At 44.6% G+C, this 20453-nt stretch overlaps 1 protein-coding gene across 1 annotated transcript; it reads left to right on the forward strand.

Annotated features, from left to right (window-relative positions):
• Positions 1–1701: 1701 nt before the first annotated feature.
• LOC146203116 (cytochrome P450 3A5-like) lies at positions 1702–14102 on the forward strand. The gene is made up of 5 exons (XM_084585363.1): positions 1702–1810; positions 6636–6821; positions 8617–8806; positions 9598–9806; positions 13078–14102. Exons 2-5 carry the CDS (start codon positions 6642–6644, stop codon positions 14020–14022), a joined length of 1524 nt encoding a protein of 507 aa, XP_084441489.1. The 5' UTR covers positions 1702–1810; positions 6636–6641; the 3' UTR covers positions 14023–14102.
• The last annotated feature ends 6351 nt before the right edge of the window (positions 14103–20453 follow it).

The raw sequence follows: 20453 nt of genomic DNA on the forward strand, positions 1-20453 counted from the left end.
CCGTTCATCGGCCGCGCAACGCTTCCTCCCGCGGGCAAGACTCGACGTGATCCTGCCATGCGCCAAATGTGTGTGCGTGCGTGTGTGTGGTGGTGGTGGTGGTGACTATGGTTTATTTTTGGGGAGAGGGTACTGGTCACGTCTTATGTTGGCCATCTTTGTGGCATCACTCTTGGCAAACGCCGGCCAAGCCTGGGGCTCTGAGAGAGTGCGCCGCCCTCGCCCGTCTGCAGGAGGTGAAGGGGATGAGGTCGGACCAGCGGCGATTGAGTCATCCCGACGTGTACAAACGTGTTTGGCTCTCCCTTTCTTGTGAGGGTTTACCCTTTCCCTGTGAACTGGAAAAACTATAACAAGCAGCGGCCGACTCCGCTGAGGAGACTACTTTGACGCGCCGTTGAGACGACGCTAGACACCAGCTGTGTGAGAGTGTCTGTATTCTCTCCGGGTCAGCTTCTCTGCCCGCTCCTTCATGATGTTTAAAGGTTGTTTCGTTAGAAGACGCTTCGTCTTTGCTGGCACCTTTGATGCCGTCCGCCGTCCACGGAGCCGCCAGGCCAACGCTACCGAGGGGCCGCGCGCCGCATGTAACAACTGGCGACAGCGGTGGGCTGAGCACGCGAGCCACGAACGTAATAATTGGTGGCAGTGGTACGCTACCCAGGCGCACGCAAACCAGAACCTAACAGCTGGCATAAACGATTGCACCCCGTATCATGCGTGAATGGATTTCGAACGCCTAGAAAACAATAATAAAATCGCTGTGGCCGTTTTTTGGGCACTGGTTGGGTATTATTTCAAATCTGTATATGTAATTATGGGGCAAACAGCAAGGAAAGGAAATAAAGAATATACTACCTTACAGTGCGTAATCGTGAACCGTAGGCCGGCGGCCGTCTTTACGTTTCACCTTTAGAGTACACAAAAGCCTTTTTTTTTTTTCTATCTCTAGAAAACGCGGACAATGTACACGCATTTCGGGAGTTATTGGCGCACGCAGACACGCAACACTCGGGCATAATTTCCCCATCTTGTGGGCAAGAAAAACTGAAATTGACTGGAAACACGACGCTACACGGGCAACTCATGCAGGCGGAACACGGAATGGGCTCAAATATGGCGCGCGTAACCGTGGATTCGGCACTGACCCTTTCAAAGACTGTCTCCATCCTCCACTGAGCGGCAGAGGGGGGCGCGCATTGCGCGCATCGAGGCGCCGTAACCAGGACGCCTGCATTGGTTTGCTTAAGGCTAATTGTCCAAAGTAATCTGGTAATTTACACCGACGGTTTCAAAAGCCTTCATTCTCTTGCCGCTCACTGTCCACTGTTGAACATTTTTCTAGCTGCAAATTTCTTCCGTTCGTTCGCTAAATGAGTGCCCATGCAGATAGGAATCTTAGATACACGTACTTTGTCGCGTCGACCATGATATTATTGGCGCCAAACAAACAAACAGTACATATCAAGTGGCTCTCCCGCTCCTTCCTCTTTCGCGTAAGCTTCGGGTCACAGCATGCAGCTTTCGTTTCTGATCAGTGCTCCGTACTGGACACGCGCGTGCTCCAAGAAGGAAGCGTGGCGTATATTCGCTCGACACGTGCTGAATAATAGCGTACACTTGTACATACATACCTGTGCATAACGCCTACGCAACTTACGAAGCCTCACCGAAACCTTCCCCGCTTTCATTGTTTTCTGCAGGCTGACGTCTTTCCTTCCTTTCTCGGCCCTTCCTGCTGAGGCCGACGAGCACTGCGGTCTCACGAAGTCGACGTTGTTCCTCCACTAAGACGCCCGCAGCCCTAAAAGTAAGCAAGCTTGCGTTACTCAATAGGTACAGTATCATTTCGCCCAAGCCGGCTGCAAAGAAGATATAGGGGCCATGTCGATATTTTTCGTGTAGACTCATAAGGAATTTCGGAAATGAGGCAGGGCGGAGAAAAAATGCACCTATCTTGCTGTTACTGCTCTTGTGTTCGCTCTTTTCGAAGTCAACGTAATTCATAGAAAAAAGCAATCCTATGAAAGTAGCAACGCGGCAGTTTTGCATAGCGCTGCCAAAATGTGACGATTGGCATAGAATGCTCTAAGACTTATATGTCTGATAACTTCCTTAAAAATGATGACTTTCTTAAATTCTTAAAAATGTCGAGCTCAAAATGGAAACACATAAGTTTGGAATGGACTCTCAACAGCGGTTAAAAATCTACTATACCTGCATAGCCAATCAACTAAAACTTAATAAGTACTTTCTAATTAACCTAAATGTATGGTTACGGCCAACTTGGAGCTAAGAGCCCTGATAAAAAAATGCAGTGCCAGGTCTTTAACACACAAAAAAAGACAACTCATTTTTAGAAGCGCTGCACTGCGAAAGTGTGTTTGTGCTCAACGTATTCAATCATCAGCACTTTGTAAGCATCTACTGCCAGCAGTCAGGATTTCTATTCCGTTAAAAGTCCTGTTCGGTGCAAAACACGGCGCCGGTGTGACTAAACAGTCCTCATTAATAGAAAAAAAAATTTGGGTTGTCAAATGGTGGTATCGAAGCTCTGACCCTTTGGCCGCCGGCCAGACACGCTACCGCTGCGCATAGTATGCGGAGAAGTAGGAAGGATTGCGGTGCTTCACGCAGATCTTGATGCACGGCCGGTGAGGGAATATTGAGAAGCCATTGTAAGGTATTGCGAAATTATCAAACTTACGGATCCAGCACCTGACTGGCTCCCGCCATTTAAATATTGAAGACATCGAAATAATTTGTCATGTTACTAGTCAAATACGGCTGAGGTTTCTCGTCTAAATATTCTATATATTTTGAGTGCGCCAGCAAAGAACGCTCATTCAAGTGGTTCAATAAGCGGTATATGGCAACAAGCATGCCGATGTCTGCTAAACGGTGCGCCAGAGGTTCTCCAAGAGACCAAAGAGAACCCATAACGTTATCGCGTCATAATATTGAGGTAAATTTAAGTATCCGCCAAGGTTTCGTTTTTTTTTTTGTTTTTTTTTTATAGGCAAGGCAGGTATACTATCATGGCAAATTATGAGAATACGATCGAAATACGAAATAGAACCTGTTAATGAGCGCGAGCAAACGATTATGCTCGCCATGCATTATGAATGAAAAGCGGTTATGCATTTTGCGTTTTTCGGGGTAGGTTTTCATGACATGCACGATGGAAGATAATTCTGTTTACTAATTTTGTTAAACGTGCTTGGCGAAGAGCTATGCATAAATTCGGTCCTCATTTTCACGTTTGTTTTAAACGTATGCATGGATATTTGCCGAAGTACATTTGCTGAGTGTCTGGGTCCACTAATTCATAGCTGTGACATGAGGGTCCGCATATGTTTCCTAAACCGACTCGATTTCATGACAACGATGTCCCATACCTTCAAACTCTGAGAACATGCTGGTCGAGGTGTGCTTATCTCAGTTTCGTCCTCAGTCTCAAACACAGAAAAGCGTATACACGGGCAGCGACGGGGCTGTCTAACTCAACACTCTGCGTTACTTGCTTCGTACAGCAAGAGTGATTCACTTGCTGGCTGCATGTTAATTCGACATTTTAATCTCCGAGTCTACATTGTGGCGATTTTAGGCAGTCGAGGGCGCTGCCGTACGCTACGGTCTTCACGGTGCTCATTAGTGGGAGTAATCATGGCAAGTGCTGCATAATGTGGGAGCTTAATAATGTGACTCTCGAAAAGCCACCTCTCTGCTAAGGTCCGACAATCTACGCTCTAAAATAATCCCAATAAGTCAGACGTTTCGTCTCTGAAAATCGTAGAATATGCGCCTAATTGCCTAAAAGAGGCGACATGTGATATGCTTAGCTGTTTAGCAAAAATTTTTTTCTATAAATCTAAAATTCACTATTATCGACCTGTCCATACTGCTGTAGCTGAGAGCAGTATAAGCTGCAATATAAGCTGCAAATTGCTAGAGCACATAATCTCCTCCGCCATAATGGGTCATCTGGTGAGGCATAACTTCTTTTTTTTTTTTTTTTCCAATCAGCAAGGCTTCCTACATGGTCGGTCTTGCGAAACACAACTGTTTGAATTGGTTACTGACCTTCATCATGCTGTTCATGCTCACTCTAAAATAGACGCCGTATTTATAGATTTCGCCAAAGCATTCGACAAAGTCCCACACATACGTCTAATAAAGAAGATTGAAAATTTAAACATGAATTGTAAGGTTATTTGTCGGATAAGGAGTTTTTTGGCTAATCGCTATCGATCAGTCTTTGTTAACAGCCATTCTTCCTCCCACTCCCCCGTTAAATCTGCAGTGCCGCAAGGGTCTGTACTCGGACCTATCTTGTTCTTAATTTATATAAATGATATCAGTAATAACCTAAATTCCACGGTGAGATTATTTGCTGATAATTGCGTAATATAACTGATCTACAGACTGTACTCATTTACAATCAGACATTGATAAGATAAACAATTGGTGCACACAATGGCAAATGGAAATTAACACCTCAAAAACAAAACTTCTCAGATTTACCCCCACAACATCTAGCACCGAACCATATCATTACACTTTGAACGACGTGCGTATTGAATGGGTACCCATCATAAAGTATTTAGGTGTACATTTAGCATCAGATCTTTCATGAAACAGTCACTTAGATACGGTTATCAATAAGGCTTCCAAAACACTCGGCTTCCTCAGATGCAACCTGAATTTAGCTAATCCAGACACAAAGCTATTAGCATACACTACATTAGTGCGCTCAAAACTGGAGCAAGCCTCTTTAATTTGGAACCCTCATCAAGCATACCTAGTAACAAAATTGCAGTCTCTACAAAATAAAGCCGCCCGTTTCATATCTAAAAACTATTCACGATCAGCAAGTATAACTGAAATAAAACCAGCCCTCAACTTACCTCTTCTTGAAAGACGGAGAATGTTTTCCGCACTGTGCTTTTTCTACAAATTATATTATAGTCATTCTTCTTTTGCGTTGTATTATATCACGTCGGCCCATCACATATTCCCACGCATTGATCACGAACAAAGTGCAACCCATCTTTGCTCGAACCAATCTTTTCTTTCACTCGCCTCTCCTCCTAGCCATCCGTCAATGGAATCTGCTCCTTGCCACCGTTGCGTCTTTCAGTGATTACGAAACGTTTGTAACCGGATTAAAAAATCCCTTAGAGTTGTAACCTTCATCTTTGCATTTCTTTTTATGTTCGTGTTAAAGGGCGCTCTCCGAAAAACTTGAATGTTTGGTGCCATCTGTATTTTTATTTTGAGTATTGAAGCACTGGCTTTTCAACGTTATGTGCCTGGTTATCGACTTATGTAACTATCGCTAGTGTCCTTGTTAACGACTGTATACTTATCGCAATTTTGGATGCATTGTTTGTACTCTTGTTCCAACCTTTGCCCCCCCCCCCCCCCTCTATGTAATTCCCGCTAGGGCCTTTAGGGTATTTGAATAAATAAATAAATAAATAAATAAATAAATAAATAAATAAATAAATAAATAAATAAATAAATAAATAAATAAATAAATAAATAAATAAATAAATAAATAAATAAATAAATAAATAAATAAATAAATAAATAAATAAATAAATAAATAAACTTCTGGTCACATTTGCCGGGCCCGAGCCACTCGCACGTATAGATGGAGCTTGACCATTGATTCTCCGGAACCACAGCCCTAAAACAAATGTTTCTGGACACGTTGCTACCCTGTGGTGGTGCGATCTTGAGAAGATTCATTGAGACTGAACACATCATTTGATGCAACCCTATTCGCTCCTTGTTCAGCGCGTCTGACAGTTGCAACGCCTCAACTTATTCTCCTAATGTACACATATTTCCTAAGCCCGCACTCCTAATTTACTCACTACTGCACTACTGCCGGGGCAGGAAACAATCAAAGTTTTGTGTAAGACCCTAGCGGCTGCGGTGATGGGTCTAACCCGTTGCGCCTGACAGAGTGACGCTAAAGTAGAGAGCTGAGGCAGAGGCCGGAATATTTACTGCACCTGCAGTGTTCGAGGCCTGACAGGTAAAGCTGTATTGCAGCGGCATCTCGCTCGGTGCTTGTCAGTGTCGTGATTCATCCAAAACAGACAGGCAGCCAAGTGCACACATGTTAAATTATCACCTCCAGTACGCCAACAAAGACTCGAAAGAACTGAGAATGTTTGAATAATTTCAGCTTGAAATACAAAGATAATTTGAATGGAAGCATATGCGCTTATCAGCTGACATGGCTTCTTTAACAAAAAAGTGTCATTTATATTAATTAATTATTTTTCCAGTGCGCCTACGCCTCATAACGAACTATCACCTCTTTACGCCCGCATGAAAGAACGCCACAGAGCTCTCAGAGACCCCCTCCCCCATTTGTTTTTCCCTACCAAAACGCCACCGTAAAATTGCTCCTACCTTCGAGAAACTAAAAAAAAAAAAAAAAAATTAGAAAAAACATTAAACGCTGCTCCTAGTCATATTCGCTTCCTGCACTGCATATGAAGCCGATTATACACACATTTGATGTAAAGGATGCCCATAAATTACCCTAGTGTACAAGGTATTGTTACTTTAATTTTGTTCACGCGTATGTCGCATAAAATTACGCGTCTCTTGCGCAGTTGCCAATGGACCTCTCGCCATGGACAGCGCTGGCAGCACTGGTATCCTCTGCTGTAGCTACCGTAGTCTTGTGGGTGCTGAAGAGAAAATACGACCACAGCTTCTTCCGGAGGCACGGAATACCGGGCCCGGAGCCAGAGCTTCTCTTAGGGAACTACAAGCAGCTCGACAAAGACCGAATCAAGGTATTTTTGTCAGTGTCGTAATCCAGCACAGGAACAAAGCCCACGTTATCGAAACGTCAAGATGCATAGCAGAAATCTGTATTTATGATAACCCTCCTGCCCCTCAGAAATAAAGCGTGCTCGCAGCGTCAGTTGATAAATAGAGCCAAATTTATTAAACAATGCTAGCAGACTGCCCAAGCTTAAATGTTCACTGAACAGACGGAACACGGATAAACAAATGCAGAATCAAGGAAATACCATGTGGGCATAGCGCGACTGATGTTTATTACGCATTGAAATACGTAAATTTGTTTATGTTTCCTTTAGTGATTAGACCTGCTAACTGACCACATTTCAATCGGCAGAAGGCACCTTCCCTGGCCCAGGCCCTTTTAATTTGTGATCGCTTGCTAACCGCTGGACTCACTTGTTGCACTGGACGAAGGCCAGTACTGAACAATCTCTTGGAAAACGAATTGATCCCAATGACATATCTAGCCCGGTTCGTGTTTTAAATAACTATGCAATTGCTTCTACCTCTCGCTGACGCCCCGTTTCCGAAGTATAATTTAAGAAATTTCGAAAGGTAGAAAAGGAGATCAGAAATAATGCCCTCTATTTGCCCACGCCTTTTGTCGCCGGTTCTTTTGTACGATACAATTTAAATGGCAATACCGTTACGTGAATACGTGCACTTAACACAGGTAATATTTTTCCGTCTTTAAATGATACGGTCTGCCGAAAAAAAAAATCTTTTAATTTTGTCACCTGATTTCGTGACTCAGAGTGAAGTGTTGAAGGACTGACGAGATACGCGTGCTCTTGAATTTTTATATATTTTTTTTATTTCAGCTCGTAATTAGTTGCTGGTCCGGAAACGTTTCGCTAAATACATAGGACATATAGATGAAATAGATAATGCCCTGAATGTTCAACTTCTCACTTAATTGTTATGTTTCTCTTAAGTGCGCTTTGCGCAATTTTACGTGCTGCACGACATGCCGCTGCCAGCTAACACTTTTCGTGCTTGTGTGCACTGATAAGCGGTTTCATTTAGAGTCTTCACTCGATCCCGCTGCTAAATGGGCATTGCACTGTTAATACTGTTTCATTATATTCAAAGAACAGGGCGATGTTTATTTTTGCGCGTACATTTAATTAAAAAAAAAAGCGCTAATCGTTCTCACTAATCGTATTCTATTTATTACCTCATAGGTGCAGTAGCTGGCGCCTGACCACCGCTGTGAGTGCTAATTCACGCCTCCAAATTTGCAAATGAACCATAGCAAAGTATAAGGATGAGGAGGATGAAGAAAAGGAGGGAGAGGGTCAGCTGGAAATGCTGGCTAGGTATAAGGCAGCGCACTTGAACAACTTAGCTATACTCCCACTATCGTAGCTTGTGTACTTAAGAGGAAAACAAAAAAAAAAACTCAATTTTCGAATCGTTGGCATTAATGACCGTTGGCTGTTATGCTAGGCCATTAATGAAACCTTAATTTTTGAAGCGCCTCAACTGCGCAGTGTACCGAGTGATTTTCTATTGTTTTTTTTTTGTTACCCTAACATTAGAGGGCCAGGTTAATGCTTCCACTATACTTTAATTTGCTTCCTCTGCTCGGACTGACGTTTCTTTAAGTTTTGTAACTGGCGTGCACTTTCTCCCATTAACAACATGCGTTGACGATGTAAGTAATGCGTTCGTTGTTTCAGACACAACTTGTTCGCATCGCCTTTTGTCGGCGTTTAAAAGGGCAGCGTTCATTTTTGCTTCTTCCAACTAATTGTTTGGTGCTGCTGTCTATTTGAACAGGTGATGGATGGGTGGGTGAAGCAGTACGGCAAGGTATTCGGTTACTACATGGCCGAAATTCCGTACGTGATCATCACCGACGTGGAAATGATCAAGGAGTGCTTCGTAAAACAGATGAACGCCTTTCACGAGAGACCGGATATGCTGATACCAGTGGAGCCTCTTCTGAGCAGCCTGCTGTACAACACAGGTAAGGACGAGGCTTCAGGCGCTCTTAATAAGAGTGCCTTTGGCTGGCGTTCTTGCACACGAATTCATTCTGATATATCGTTACAAATGTCCGCATTCACTCGCCTCTCTCTCCACGCACTAAGTTTCACGGGCCCGTTCCGAATAGTGCGAATGATGAAACAAGCTTTGTTCCCCGTTACCCTGAACCAAAAATTAATACGTCTGTCACACGAACACTTCCGATCTTCATAGAACTCGATCTGCATTGAGGCTTTCAAGAAGAGTTGAAGCATCCGGAGCTATACACGGGCGTTTTCAGTGAGCATTGAGAAATTTCCCTCGTGGTCTGTCGCCCGCTGTCATCCGCCGTCAGTCACAATGAGTCTCAAAAGGAAACGTGAAATCGTAACAAAACACTATGGTTTGTCGTCGTTCGCTGGGTCAGAGTCTTCAGCACGTCGCGAAGAATCGCTGGCCCGTGCGTTTCCGAAAAGGAAAAGGAAGGAAACGCCTCACCCCGTTCGCTGCTCGTGTACGAGTGGTTGCCACACTTAAACGGAGAACCAGTTGAACCAGTTTACGAGTGGTCAGGTTGTGCCATTCTGAGACGATGTAGTCCGAGTAAAATGCAGCTGTCGTCTGCACGTTAGAACGATTCTCCAGTTTGCCGCGAATGCGAGCTGGCGCGTATTTCTCAGAACTTTTCTGAGTATAATGTGGTCGTCGTACCTTGATGCAACACGGATATGCAGCGTATTTCGTAAACCATCACTAGACAGCGGCACTAACTAAAACTTTTACTTTTTGCAGGAGAAAAATGGAAAAAGGTGCGCAGTGTCGTGAACCCGAGTTTCAGCTCCACTAAAATGAAACTCATGACACGAACGATTGTGGGTTGCTGCGAGACGACTCTGCAGGTCATCAATGACCACGTAGCTGATGGAAAGGCCGTCAACATCACCAAGTTATTCAAGGGCTTGTCTCTGGACGTCATATCCAAGTGCGCCCTTGCCTGGGAGGTAGGCCTTCTTGATGCATTGCTGGTTCATATGAGCGCGCTTTGACAAAAAAAAAAAAAAAAAAAAAGAAAAAAAAAAGAAATCTGAGAACACAGAAAACTTAATCACGTATTGTAAGCTGTTGACCTTAACTTGATGCATGGCACCTGAAAACGATTAGAACGCTGATCTGCGATAGGCAAATGAGCGCTGATGAATAAAATAGCGACTAGCTAAAATATTTTGTCTGTAATAGTTCTAATTATCGGCATGTTGAAAAATGCTCACTATGAAGTCTTGAAAACGACATTTCAATGCAGAGTTGGCAGCATACTTTTCCAAGCAGACGCCCGCAAAACCAATTTTTAAATCACATTTACAGCACAATTTCTTCTTCGGACTTAAAAAACTTAAAGGACCGTTGCCGGCGGCGGGTAACGTGATCGTCAGCGACCGCTGCTGAGGTAGATTCCTTTCATAGCATAGTGAGGTATAGAATTCGGGAGCGATATTACACATAACAGTTCGTGATGATGATGATAATAATATTGACAACAGCAATAATAATAATCAATCAATCTTTTTTTTAATGTGCGCAGGAACAACCATGTGGTCTTCGTGCTGCAGCACAAAAAAAAAAACAAGGAAAATGCACAAACAAGTTTACACTCACAGAGTGAGCACAAAATAAGAAAAAAATAACATATGAAATGAAACTGAGACGAAAAGTGTAACGGAAAGAAAGCAATCAATGAGTACCATCCCTTATATACACAGTGAGAGAATTGTTGAGCACATCACGAAAGAAAAAAAAAAAAGAACAGTAGGTAGAGAGCAAAAAACAACAACAAATAACTGGCATTGATTATAGTAATATAGAAATATACATAAAATAAACAACCATTGCAGGCGCAACAAGTGCGTGGTACTTAAAACACAGGTTAGAAATACAGGAAAATACAATAAAGAAATAGAATTGAACACGGGACAGTAAGATTCGAATATAAAGTTTAAAGTTAAAATACCAGTAAGAAACGGATAAAAAGCAGTTCAAGATACAGACAGCATTGAACAGGAGAAAAAGCAAAACGTGAAGTAAATAAGTAAATAATAATAATAATATTAATAATAATAATAATAATAATATTACTACTACTACTACTACTACTACTACTACTAATAATAATAATAATAATAATAATAATAATAATAATAATAATAATAATAATAATAATAATAATAATAATAATAATAATAATAATAATAATAATAATAATAATAATAATGCATTCGTCCAGTGGCTATAGGGTGCTTGACTGCTGACCCCGAGGTGGCGGGTTTGATCCCCGTCGCGGTGTCCGCGTTCCAATGGAGAAAAAACGAAAAAGGTGTTTGTGTGCTGCACGTTTCAGTGCACGTTAGAGAACCCCAGGTGGTCGAAGTTTGCGGAGCCGTCCACTACGGCGTCTCTCATAGCCTTATTCGCTTTTGATTTGAACGGCAAACCCTATAAACCAAGCCGAGCCGAACCGAGACAAATTAGAGTTATATGACATTCTTTCCAGTTTCCTTCCTTTTTTTTTTTTTTTTTTCACGCACACTTCTTCGACTAGCACTCCTCTTCAGACCGCCTTGCAGCACTCGCCGGAGACGGGGCGTGCCAGGTTGCTCCACACTCACTATGCTATCTCTCCTCCTTCATTTGCAACCACTTTAAGAATAGTCACCGAGGCGCCACTGCCCAGGTGCGCATTCATCGTACTCGCCATAACCGCCATTTTCTAGGGTAACCATCCCTCGATAATAACCCATCTTCAAAATAACCACCATCCGGTCACTCACTACTACTGCAACGAGGCGAATCACAGGGAGCGGTTCTTTAGCAGTGGTCGCTGTAAATGACATCCCATAGGACGACGCAATGTATTACCCTAATCCATGCTTTGGAAGTACCGATTTGTCTTAGGCTGTTTCAGGGCTTACGAGGAGGATAAGTGCTCACGGCAGAGTCTAACAAACACTGATACAAATGGCATGAGCATGGAACGAATCAACATGCAGAGTTCCGACAGCTACCTCAATTTTGTTTTCTACCCTCAATTTGTCGCATTTAAATCATTTCCGCTTCTGCTCATGGGAGGTGATTGGATTCAAATAAAAGGGAAAAAGAGTATTGGTGTTATACAGGCTGCATTATCAATAAGATAGCATTAGACCTCATGTCGCACCAAAACCCATCTACACTGTCTCATCCAATCAGAAATCTCTGATTGGATGAGACAGTGATGACGTCACAGTGGTCACATGACTAGGAATGATCAATCACAGAACACTACAGAGGGGACGCGACATAGTCATGGCATCGGAGCTCCTACAAATTTCTACTGGTTTCCTTAGGGTTTGGACGTCATTGCAAGGTCGCAACGTCGGTCAAACATTTGTTTCTGAAAAAAAAAAAAAGGCTATTTTGTCAAAAGCGAAATTGGGTGGGAAAATGGTGGAATCGACGTTTAAGTCGCGAGGCGGGCACACGGCCTCTACGCCGCCAAATAACTTTTTCGGTGGTGTAGAGCTAACGTTTCCTGTTCATGCCCGAAGCGTCAGAGGTTCGATTCCTCCATTTAGCAACGTATTCTTATCAAACGAGGATAAGCGAATGTTTTGTGTGGGCACTTCGACACACATAGTGAAAGCTTTCATGGTCGCAGCAAAGTACGTCGGGCTGCAATGACCAAACCGAAATATGTAGTAGCAATGACACCACAATATCACGTAACCACTGCCCTCCCCCCCCCCCCCTCCTCCGCTCGCGGTGGCACAGTAGTTAAGACGCCTGACAGCTGTATCCGAGGATGCCGGATCCAATCTCGGCCCCGGCAGCCGCCGTTCAAAGGAGGCGAAAAGTAGGGCGCCCGTATGCTGTGCGATGTCAGTGTACGTTAAAGAACCTCAGGTGGCCGAAATTTTCGTAGCCCTCCACTACAGCATATCTCATCGTCTGAGTCGCTTTAGGTCGTTAAACCTCGTAAACCAAGCCAAATATAACCATTTCAAAACAGAAAGGCAACTTTAAATCGCTGGGTTGGATCTAAAACTTGCTATAAGCGTGTCCAAAATTTGGTTGGCCCTGGCCGACGGCCAAAACTTCGAGTTCTAGCCGAAAAAGAGTTGGAAACGAGTTATATACTGTCGAATATTTCCGCTTAAGGGCTCTTGAGTGGCCCCATAGTTTTTACAACATTACAGTGAGTGGCTGCAGATTGTAACGCATCGCATTCCCACCTGTGCGCAGGTTGGCTGCCAAGGCGACCCGAACGACCCTCTACTGAAAGTCGTCAGGAGCGTCGCCGAGGACACCGAGGTCACACTGGTCGAAGGCGCACTCAAAATTCCCGCTTTCCGGAGCGCTCTGCGATGGGTGTTTCCGTTTACACCGATCTCCAAAATTTACTGCGAGTTGCTAGAGCGCCTGCGCCGGATCATCCACCTACGCAGGCGCGGAGACAAGGCGCGAACGCTTGACATGTTGCAACTCCTGCTCGATGCCCAGGATGGTTCAGGGCGAGATGGCTGTGAGGGTAGGAAGCTTCAGTGCCCGCTTATCAGCGACGACCAGCTTCTGGGGAATTGCTTCGTGTTCCTAGTCGCGGGATACGAAACGACCGCCACTGCGATGGCCATCGCCATGTACGAGCTCGCCGTGCACCCAGAAGAGCAGGACGCCATCTATGAAGAAATGAAAGAAGCCCTGGAAGCCAGTGGTGGAGAGCTTACGTACGAGGCCATACAACAGCTAAAGCGTCTGGACATGTTCGTGTGCGAATGCCTGCGCATGTACCCTCCCATTGCACTGATCACGTCCCGGAAGTGCAATAAGGAAACCGTCGTTCTTGGGCAGCATTTCCCAGCTGGCGTGAACGTAATGGCAGCAACGTGGCAGGTCCACCACGATCCGGAAGTCTGGTCCGACCCGTTCCGCTTTGATCCGGAAAGGTTCCGCGACGGTGTCCGCGCCCACCATCCAGGAGCTTTCATTCCGTTCGGATTGGGTCCCAGGGAGTGCCTGGGAAAGCGGTTCTCTGTCCTAGAGATCAAGGCGGCCATCTGCACGACGCTGAGGAAGTGCAAAGTGCTCGTGTGCGAAGAAACCGCGGTCCCTCTGAAGCCGGTCGTGAGGTCGCTTTTTCTCCGCTCTGAAAGCGACATCATGCTCAAACTAGGTCTTCGGGGCCCGTAAGCGTGGTCCGCCTAGGTACGGTTTTACCTGTGTATGTGAGAAACTTCTCAAAATTGAAGAAAACTGGCACATAAAGTATATTTCACGCAGTCATGCATACATTTATTGCTAGCGCATTCATGCACTGTTGCCTTACAATTCCTTAGACAGGCACACATGTGTTATTATTCTGTGTCTTGTATATTGATATTTGAACTATCATTATGTGTTTAACGATGGCGACTCTATGGGCAGAGTTTCGCAGCTGAAACGCGAAGGTACGCGAGCTTGTATAATACATACAACGTGGGTTACGCAGAACCTGTGTCCGCATATGATGGCTAAAACTTTGACGAACTGTAGCAACACACGTTTCAGAGGCAGAGAAAGCACGGAATATAAGGCCGAAGGCCATTCTTGTTTTATCCTTTTCCGTATCGTTTTTCGCAGTTTTGCCTGTTTAACTCTGACCGATGCTGGCGGTGAGCCTATGAAAGTAACAACAAGACACTTTGGACAGTCACCGAGTAAAGTTGGGCAGCCCATACTGGACTCCAAAACTACGGTGCTTAATTACCGCTTTCGAACTTCAGGATGCCCTGCCTGTCTTTTTGCTACTTTTATTTCTGTACTAGCGAATGAAGCAATTTCGTAAAGTGTGAGCACTTTACCACGCTACTTCGTGTGTTTGGAGCACATATTTATCAATACCGCAAGCTTCCCACTTAGTTTAGTCTCTGTACGCCTTCTGCAGGTGCAGTTAGCCTTCGAAGTTGTTGTTTGTGCAGCCACCTTGCATAGCTGGTAAGTGCTGCACCGACTATCCCCTCTCGAAAAGGAGCTGTTCAAAACATGCGATATAAGGCAACTGTTCAAGGGGGCTGGCAATGCGCCAGATGTCGTCTCCAGCCGTTTTCTTGTCAATAACGCCTCCCTGCGGCAGCGGGAGGGCGTTTGAGCAACAATCCTTCCCGATTTACCGCAGCCTAGCTTCACGCAGTGCTGAGTCATATGCTTTACATTTAGCGCGTGAAGCCTGACCATTAATTTAGAGCAACGGAAAATATTTATTTTGGAAAGCTCTCAAAAAGAGCCTAATGTTTTGCATTCTTTACTCCGCGAAAAGGAGGTGCAGAGCGCAAATAAACACATATCAAGTGGCATTAGGTTTGATTTTTCCTTCAACTCTCTCTCTCCCCCTCCCCCCTCCCACGCTCTTGCCCCATCCCCGTCTTGCTAGCTCGGGAAAATACAATTTCATCGCTTCTGTTTCAGCATTCAATAGAATGTAATTTGTATTTTTTGAATCTAAACAGGGAAACTGCACTGACCAAAAGATGGACTAGTTAGAAAGTCCGAAAAAAATTGCATGGAGATTCCATGCATTCGCAAACTCACTCCTGTTCGCTTTCTATTGGAATGAGTCCAGGCCGAAGAAGAGTCCATGCGCACGTACGCATTATTTTAGGGCCGTTTACAGGCACACGGCGGAAAAAGAAAAACTGGAAAAGTCGACCACATGAGTTCTAAGTCCCTGTGCTGTTTCATAACTGACTATATTTTTTTATTTGAGAAAATAAAACCATGATCCTGGTTATAATCAGTTAACAAATGGCGCCATGGCAAAAATAAACAGTCTCTATATAACTGAGGGCGATTATTCACGTCCATACGCCTATGTGGTTACGAAAGAACGCGCACGTGACATACAAATATACTTCAATGAATGGATTCAATGGTATACAGAGCAGCACAAGATAATGACATCAGAGGAAGACACGCACGAACGCTGCCTTTCAACCATTCTCACTGCAGTTACGATATCCGTTGCAGTGCAACAACACGAAAGTATAAGTCCAACTGCAGGTCACTTTATGAAGAACGTACCGGCGCCACTATTCTGTAAAGGAATCTACTGCGGGGATTTTTTTTTTTTTCAAGCTGGGCTTCTAATTTCCACCTTCCATCGCGCCTACCAACTCGGACATGTCACATGATTTCATGACACAAATCAGTGCTAGGCCATCTCATGTGACCCTGTGACGTCATCACAGCATATGTGAAGCTTCAGGCGGAAAGCCAACGCCTACACCGGACAATTCTTTTTCTAAGTGGGGTTTATAACGCTAATTCGTAAAAAAACAAAAATTGGTGGTTCATTCAAAATTATTTGAATCATGCATGAGGCAACTCGATCTGCTTATTTGTTGGTTAGTAGAGGCAGAGACAACAAACAAAAACAGAGCAGCTGCATTCAGCTCGTCTGCGTCATTTGGCAACAGCAGCCATTCTATTGTTCAAGTATATAATTTCTATCCCGTATGGTTGCGATTGTTTGAGTTTCCTTACTATTGATTGCGCGCACTCCACTGTTTCCGATTATTGTTGCTTCCAAAATAGGCTATATTTTTACCAGAGGACCACTCCTCGTAATTGGGATTGCAGTCGTTTTGGAAATAGACTAATCTTAGTATAATAGCCCAGGGTGGCACGATGGTAGCAAAGAAATTAACCTTTGAACTAGCAATCACTGTCTTTTTTTTTTTTTTTTTCGAGAAATTTGCCATAAAGGCACAAGTTGAGAAAGGGGGATTGGAATGCAGTAGACAGTTAGTCGCAGAGGTAGTCGCAGAGGTTGGCGGTGTACTGGTTGTTTACTGTCCGCTTTTCATAATCACATTCGCGGTTCCACCGCAGGCCCACCTTCATGAGCAGCCGTTTTCTAACCGCAGCCGTTGCTGGGCGCGTCCACAGCAAGTGACGCACATCACAAATCTCAGGTGCAGCGTCACAGTGAGGGCTCCTGTCAGTCACTGGCAGATCTTTATCACGCCACCGATGACGTACAGATGGGGTTAGAGCCGCCCCTGCCCGAATCCGGCGCACAGATACTTCCTCTTGACGAGTAAGACTACGGGGGAAAGGGTGCGAACACGGAGGAATGAGAGCGTTCGTTCGCTGGCACAGGACTCCTGAATCGGAAACGTGGGACAGGAACGGATCTGAGGGAAGAGGGGAAGGTGGTGGGTCGTCTGATGTGTTAATGTGCGTCATAGCATCCGCTTGAATATTATGTGGATCGCGAGCATGGCCGCGAATCCAGTGTATGCGCTCAGGACATGGGCATTTTGCACAGAGCAGATGAATGGAGTGAGTTATCTGGAATGAGCGGTGAACGGCCTTAAACTGTTTAAGGGAAGTGAGAGAGTCGGTGTAAAGATGAACTGCATTGAATGTAGGAACGGGCGGAAGGGAATAAAGGGCATTGTAAAGGGCTTCAAGTTCCAGTGCTAGAGGGGTGCACATATCCGCGGTATATGTCACGTGAGAGTTCAGATGCGGATCAGAGGGATTATACGCTGAAGTATTTAAACACACACACACACACACACACACACACACACACACACACACACACACACACACACACACACACACACACACACACACACACACACACACACACACACACACACACACACACACACACACACACACACACACACACACACACACACACACACACACACACACACACACACACACACACACACACACACACACACACACACACACACACACACACACACACACACACACACACACACACACACACACACACACACACACACACACACACACACACACACACACACACACACACACACACACACACACACACACACACACACACACACACACACTACACCTAGATAGGCAGACAGTATTTGCTTGAGTGGACCCGCTGCAGCGGCACTCGCATTTCGCAGCTAAAGCAGGGTCGCCAAATCCCAGCCGCGGCGGCAGCATTCCAATAGAAATGGAATGCAGAAAACGTCCGTGCGCTGTGTAATGTCATGCAGTACACATTCGACAGAGTTGGTTGAAATTAATTCGGAACCCTTCTCTAAGCCCTCCCTCACAACCCCCGTGCAGCACCGGTACGTTAAACCCCTCGTGCTGGAAGAATTTTGCTGGTTTCTCGACGAATTCTTCTTCTAGCTGTTGTGTTGTTTATGCACTTACCCTTCCTCCGCATGCACCATTTCCCCAACAGTCCTGCGGTGTGTCCTGTATATTTGAGCATGCTTCTTGCTGCACTGAGATGCCGCATCTTTCTTTGGTTATTGAACATATTGTTCACAAGGACTTACCGGCTTCTACGGCACTGGAACACAGCACAAACACCAACTTTTTGAACCGAAAGCTTCAGTACGCCATGCAAAGCCGATGTCATCGTGCCGGCAACAGGCTGCAACTGCATATGCGCGCCGTCTTCTTCCTCTTTATTATTTTTTTTTCTCCTTCTTCTACTTTTATTGGCGTCTTCTGAATATTATTGCTTCCCGTATTCTGCTTTCCTTCTTCTGTCTTCTTTTTCTTCTTTTTGTCGTCTTCCAAATCTTCTTGCTTCCCGTCTCCCCCCTCCCTTCTTCTGTCTTTTTCTTCATTTTGTCGTCTTCCGAATCGTCTTGCTTCATTTGACCGACTTCTTCTTCTGTAAATAAAGAGCATTACCCCGTGTAACTATTACTAATGAAGATTTCGCTTACAAACTAGGTTTAATCAAGCTAAACCATCAGCATTTTTTATAATGCCCTTGCTCAAGCGAGATACTTCGTGTACGCTTTAGAATGGGGGTGAGATAGTTATTTTGCATCTCTGAAGTAAAAAGCTTGTGGTTGCCCTTTCTTCCTCCACTAAATTTTATTTGTTCTATAAACTCACGGGCTCGAAAAGCCATATTGTGAGAGGTGGGTGTGTGCAGTAGAGCGCTGCCCGTGCTCGGGCCGGCCCATAACCGCATGCCCGGCTCGGTCTGCGGTCCGAGTCTAACCGGGACTTCAGCCGTTTCCCCGGTCCTGTGCAGGGCTCGGGTGTGAAGTTGGGGCCCCGGTTGGGCTTGGGCCCATATACAGAAAACCGACGTCCGGCTTTTGTTTCACTATTGTAGACTGAAGTGCACTTAGAGCGGTAAAACAGTGACAGAGGTAACTATTTGATAAAGCTGTGGTGTCCGCTGAAAAAAAGTCAAGATTTATTGTCTTCTTTATCCAGTTTTACGCCACCGCGGTGGCTCACCGGTTAAGGTGACGCCCGACAGCTCAGCCGTCGTACTCGAGTTTGTTTCAGTTGAGGCTGAAATTATAGCACCCGCGTACTTTGCGGTGTCAGTTCACGTTAAAGAACACTAGGTGGTCGAAATGATCCATAGCCCTTCATAACGACGTCCCTCACATACTGAACCTTAGAACGTACGCCAGCCTTTTTGCTTTTTGTGTCTTTTGAAATGCGAACAGTTCGGCCGTGATAACAAACCGCGAAGTCGTGTTCAATAAGAATGCCAATCCAATGGTTGCAAGGACGCTTTATTATTTCGGCATTGTCGGCCGTAAAATATGACTGAATAAAAATCTTGTGCGATATTATAGTATAGTATGGAAAGTATAGTTCACTATGCGTGTAAGCAACTTTTTTTTTTTTTTTTTTTTTTTTTAGCGGCTTTCAGAATTTCTGAGTTTCTCTGTGCTATCTCTGCATGTCTTCGAGATCATTGTGCAAAAAGACAACCGTGTGAACATGCCCCATTATAACTCCTGTTTCAGTAGGAAAAAGACAGTATTTTTAAAAGCGTTACTGCGTTGTTACATTCTTTTCCGACCAGTTAATTATGTGCAGCAGGAGTCCACTTGCTTACAGTAAGCAATTTACCTCGTGCGTTAATGTGAGAACGGGCCCGGGTAGAACTCGAGCTTTGCGGATTGGGCCGGGCTCAGTAGAACAATAATTTAGTGAGCCTGGACCAGACCCAGGCTTGAAGTCGCGTGACTGCGCCGTGCTCGGGCTCTGGGCCTAAGGCAAGATGCGCACTCAGGCCACTTATGAGGCTCATGAAGTGCTCTAGTGTACAGAAAGTAAACGTAAAAAAGCAGCTTGCACATCATTATAGAATAAATAAGTATGTAGTCTAAGAGAAATGAAGTTACAAAATCGCACGTATATGAGGTTGCGAAAATATTACGAGAGCTCGGAAAGCGGCTTCGGCCAACGGATACCCGGATTCCCGGACTCAGGATCCGGCTAACCCAGTCCTTAAACCATAGACCATTTTCTTAAATAGACCATTTATACTACTACTACTACTACTACTACTACTACTACTACTACTACTACTACTACTACTACTACCCAACTAATAAGTGTTCGAATTGCTTAAGGATGGGGTATTTAAACAGTGACTAGCAAATTGAAAACAGGTACAAAGTATAATTTACTAAGAGAGCCAGAATATTACTTGATCATTGAAGGATGGTTACTTGTGAATGGTAGCGATGCGATTTGGAAGAGCATTTCAGCAGCATATGACTCTCCGTGGGCTTGGAAAGTTAAAAGTCGATATCATGACGAGAATTTCGCGGGCGATCAATGCAATTATTTGGAAGCAGAATGCA

Source organism: Amblyomma maculatum, chromosome 1 (assembly GCF_055883805.1).
Source record: "Amblyomma maculatum isolate TAMU_Amacu chromosome 1, ASM5588380v1, whole genome shotgun sequence".
Lineage (NCBI taxonomy): Eukaryota > Metazoa > Arthropoda > Arachnida > Ixodida > Ixodidae > Amblyomma > Amblyomma maculatum.

Coding starts and splice junctions, on each gene's coding strand:
- LOC146203116 (XM_084585363.1), top strand. CDS start 6,642: ATGGACCTCTCGCCATGGACAGCGCTGGCAGCACTGGTATCCTCTGCT. Junction 8,807..9,597: donor CAGCCTGCTGTACAACACAG/GTAAGGACGAGG, acceptor TACTTTTTGCAG/GAGAAAAATGGAAAAAGGTG. Junction 9,807..13,077: donor AGTGCGCCCTTGCCTGGGAG/GTAGGCCTTCTT, acceptor ACCTGTGCGCAG/GTTGGCTGCCAAGGCGACCC.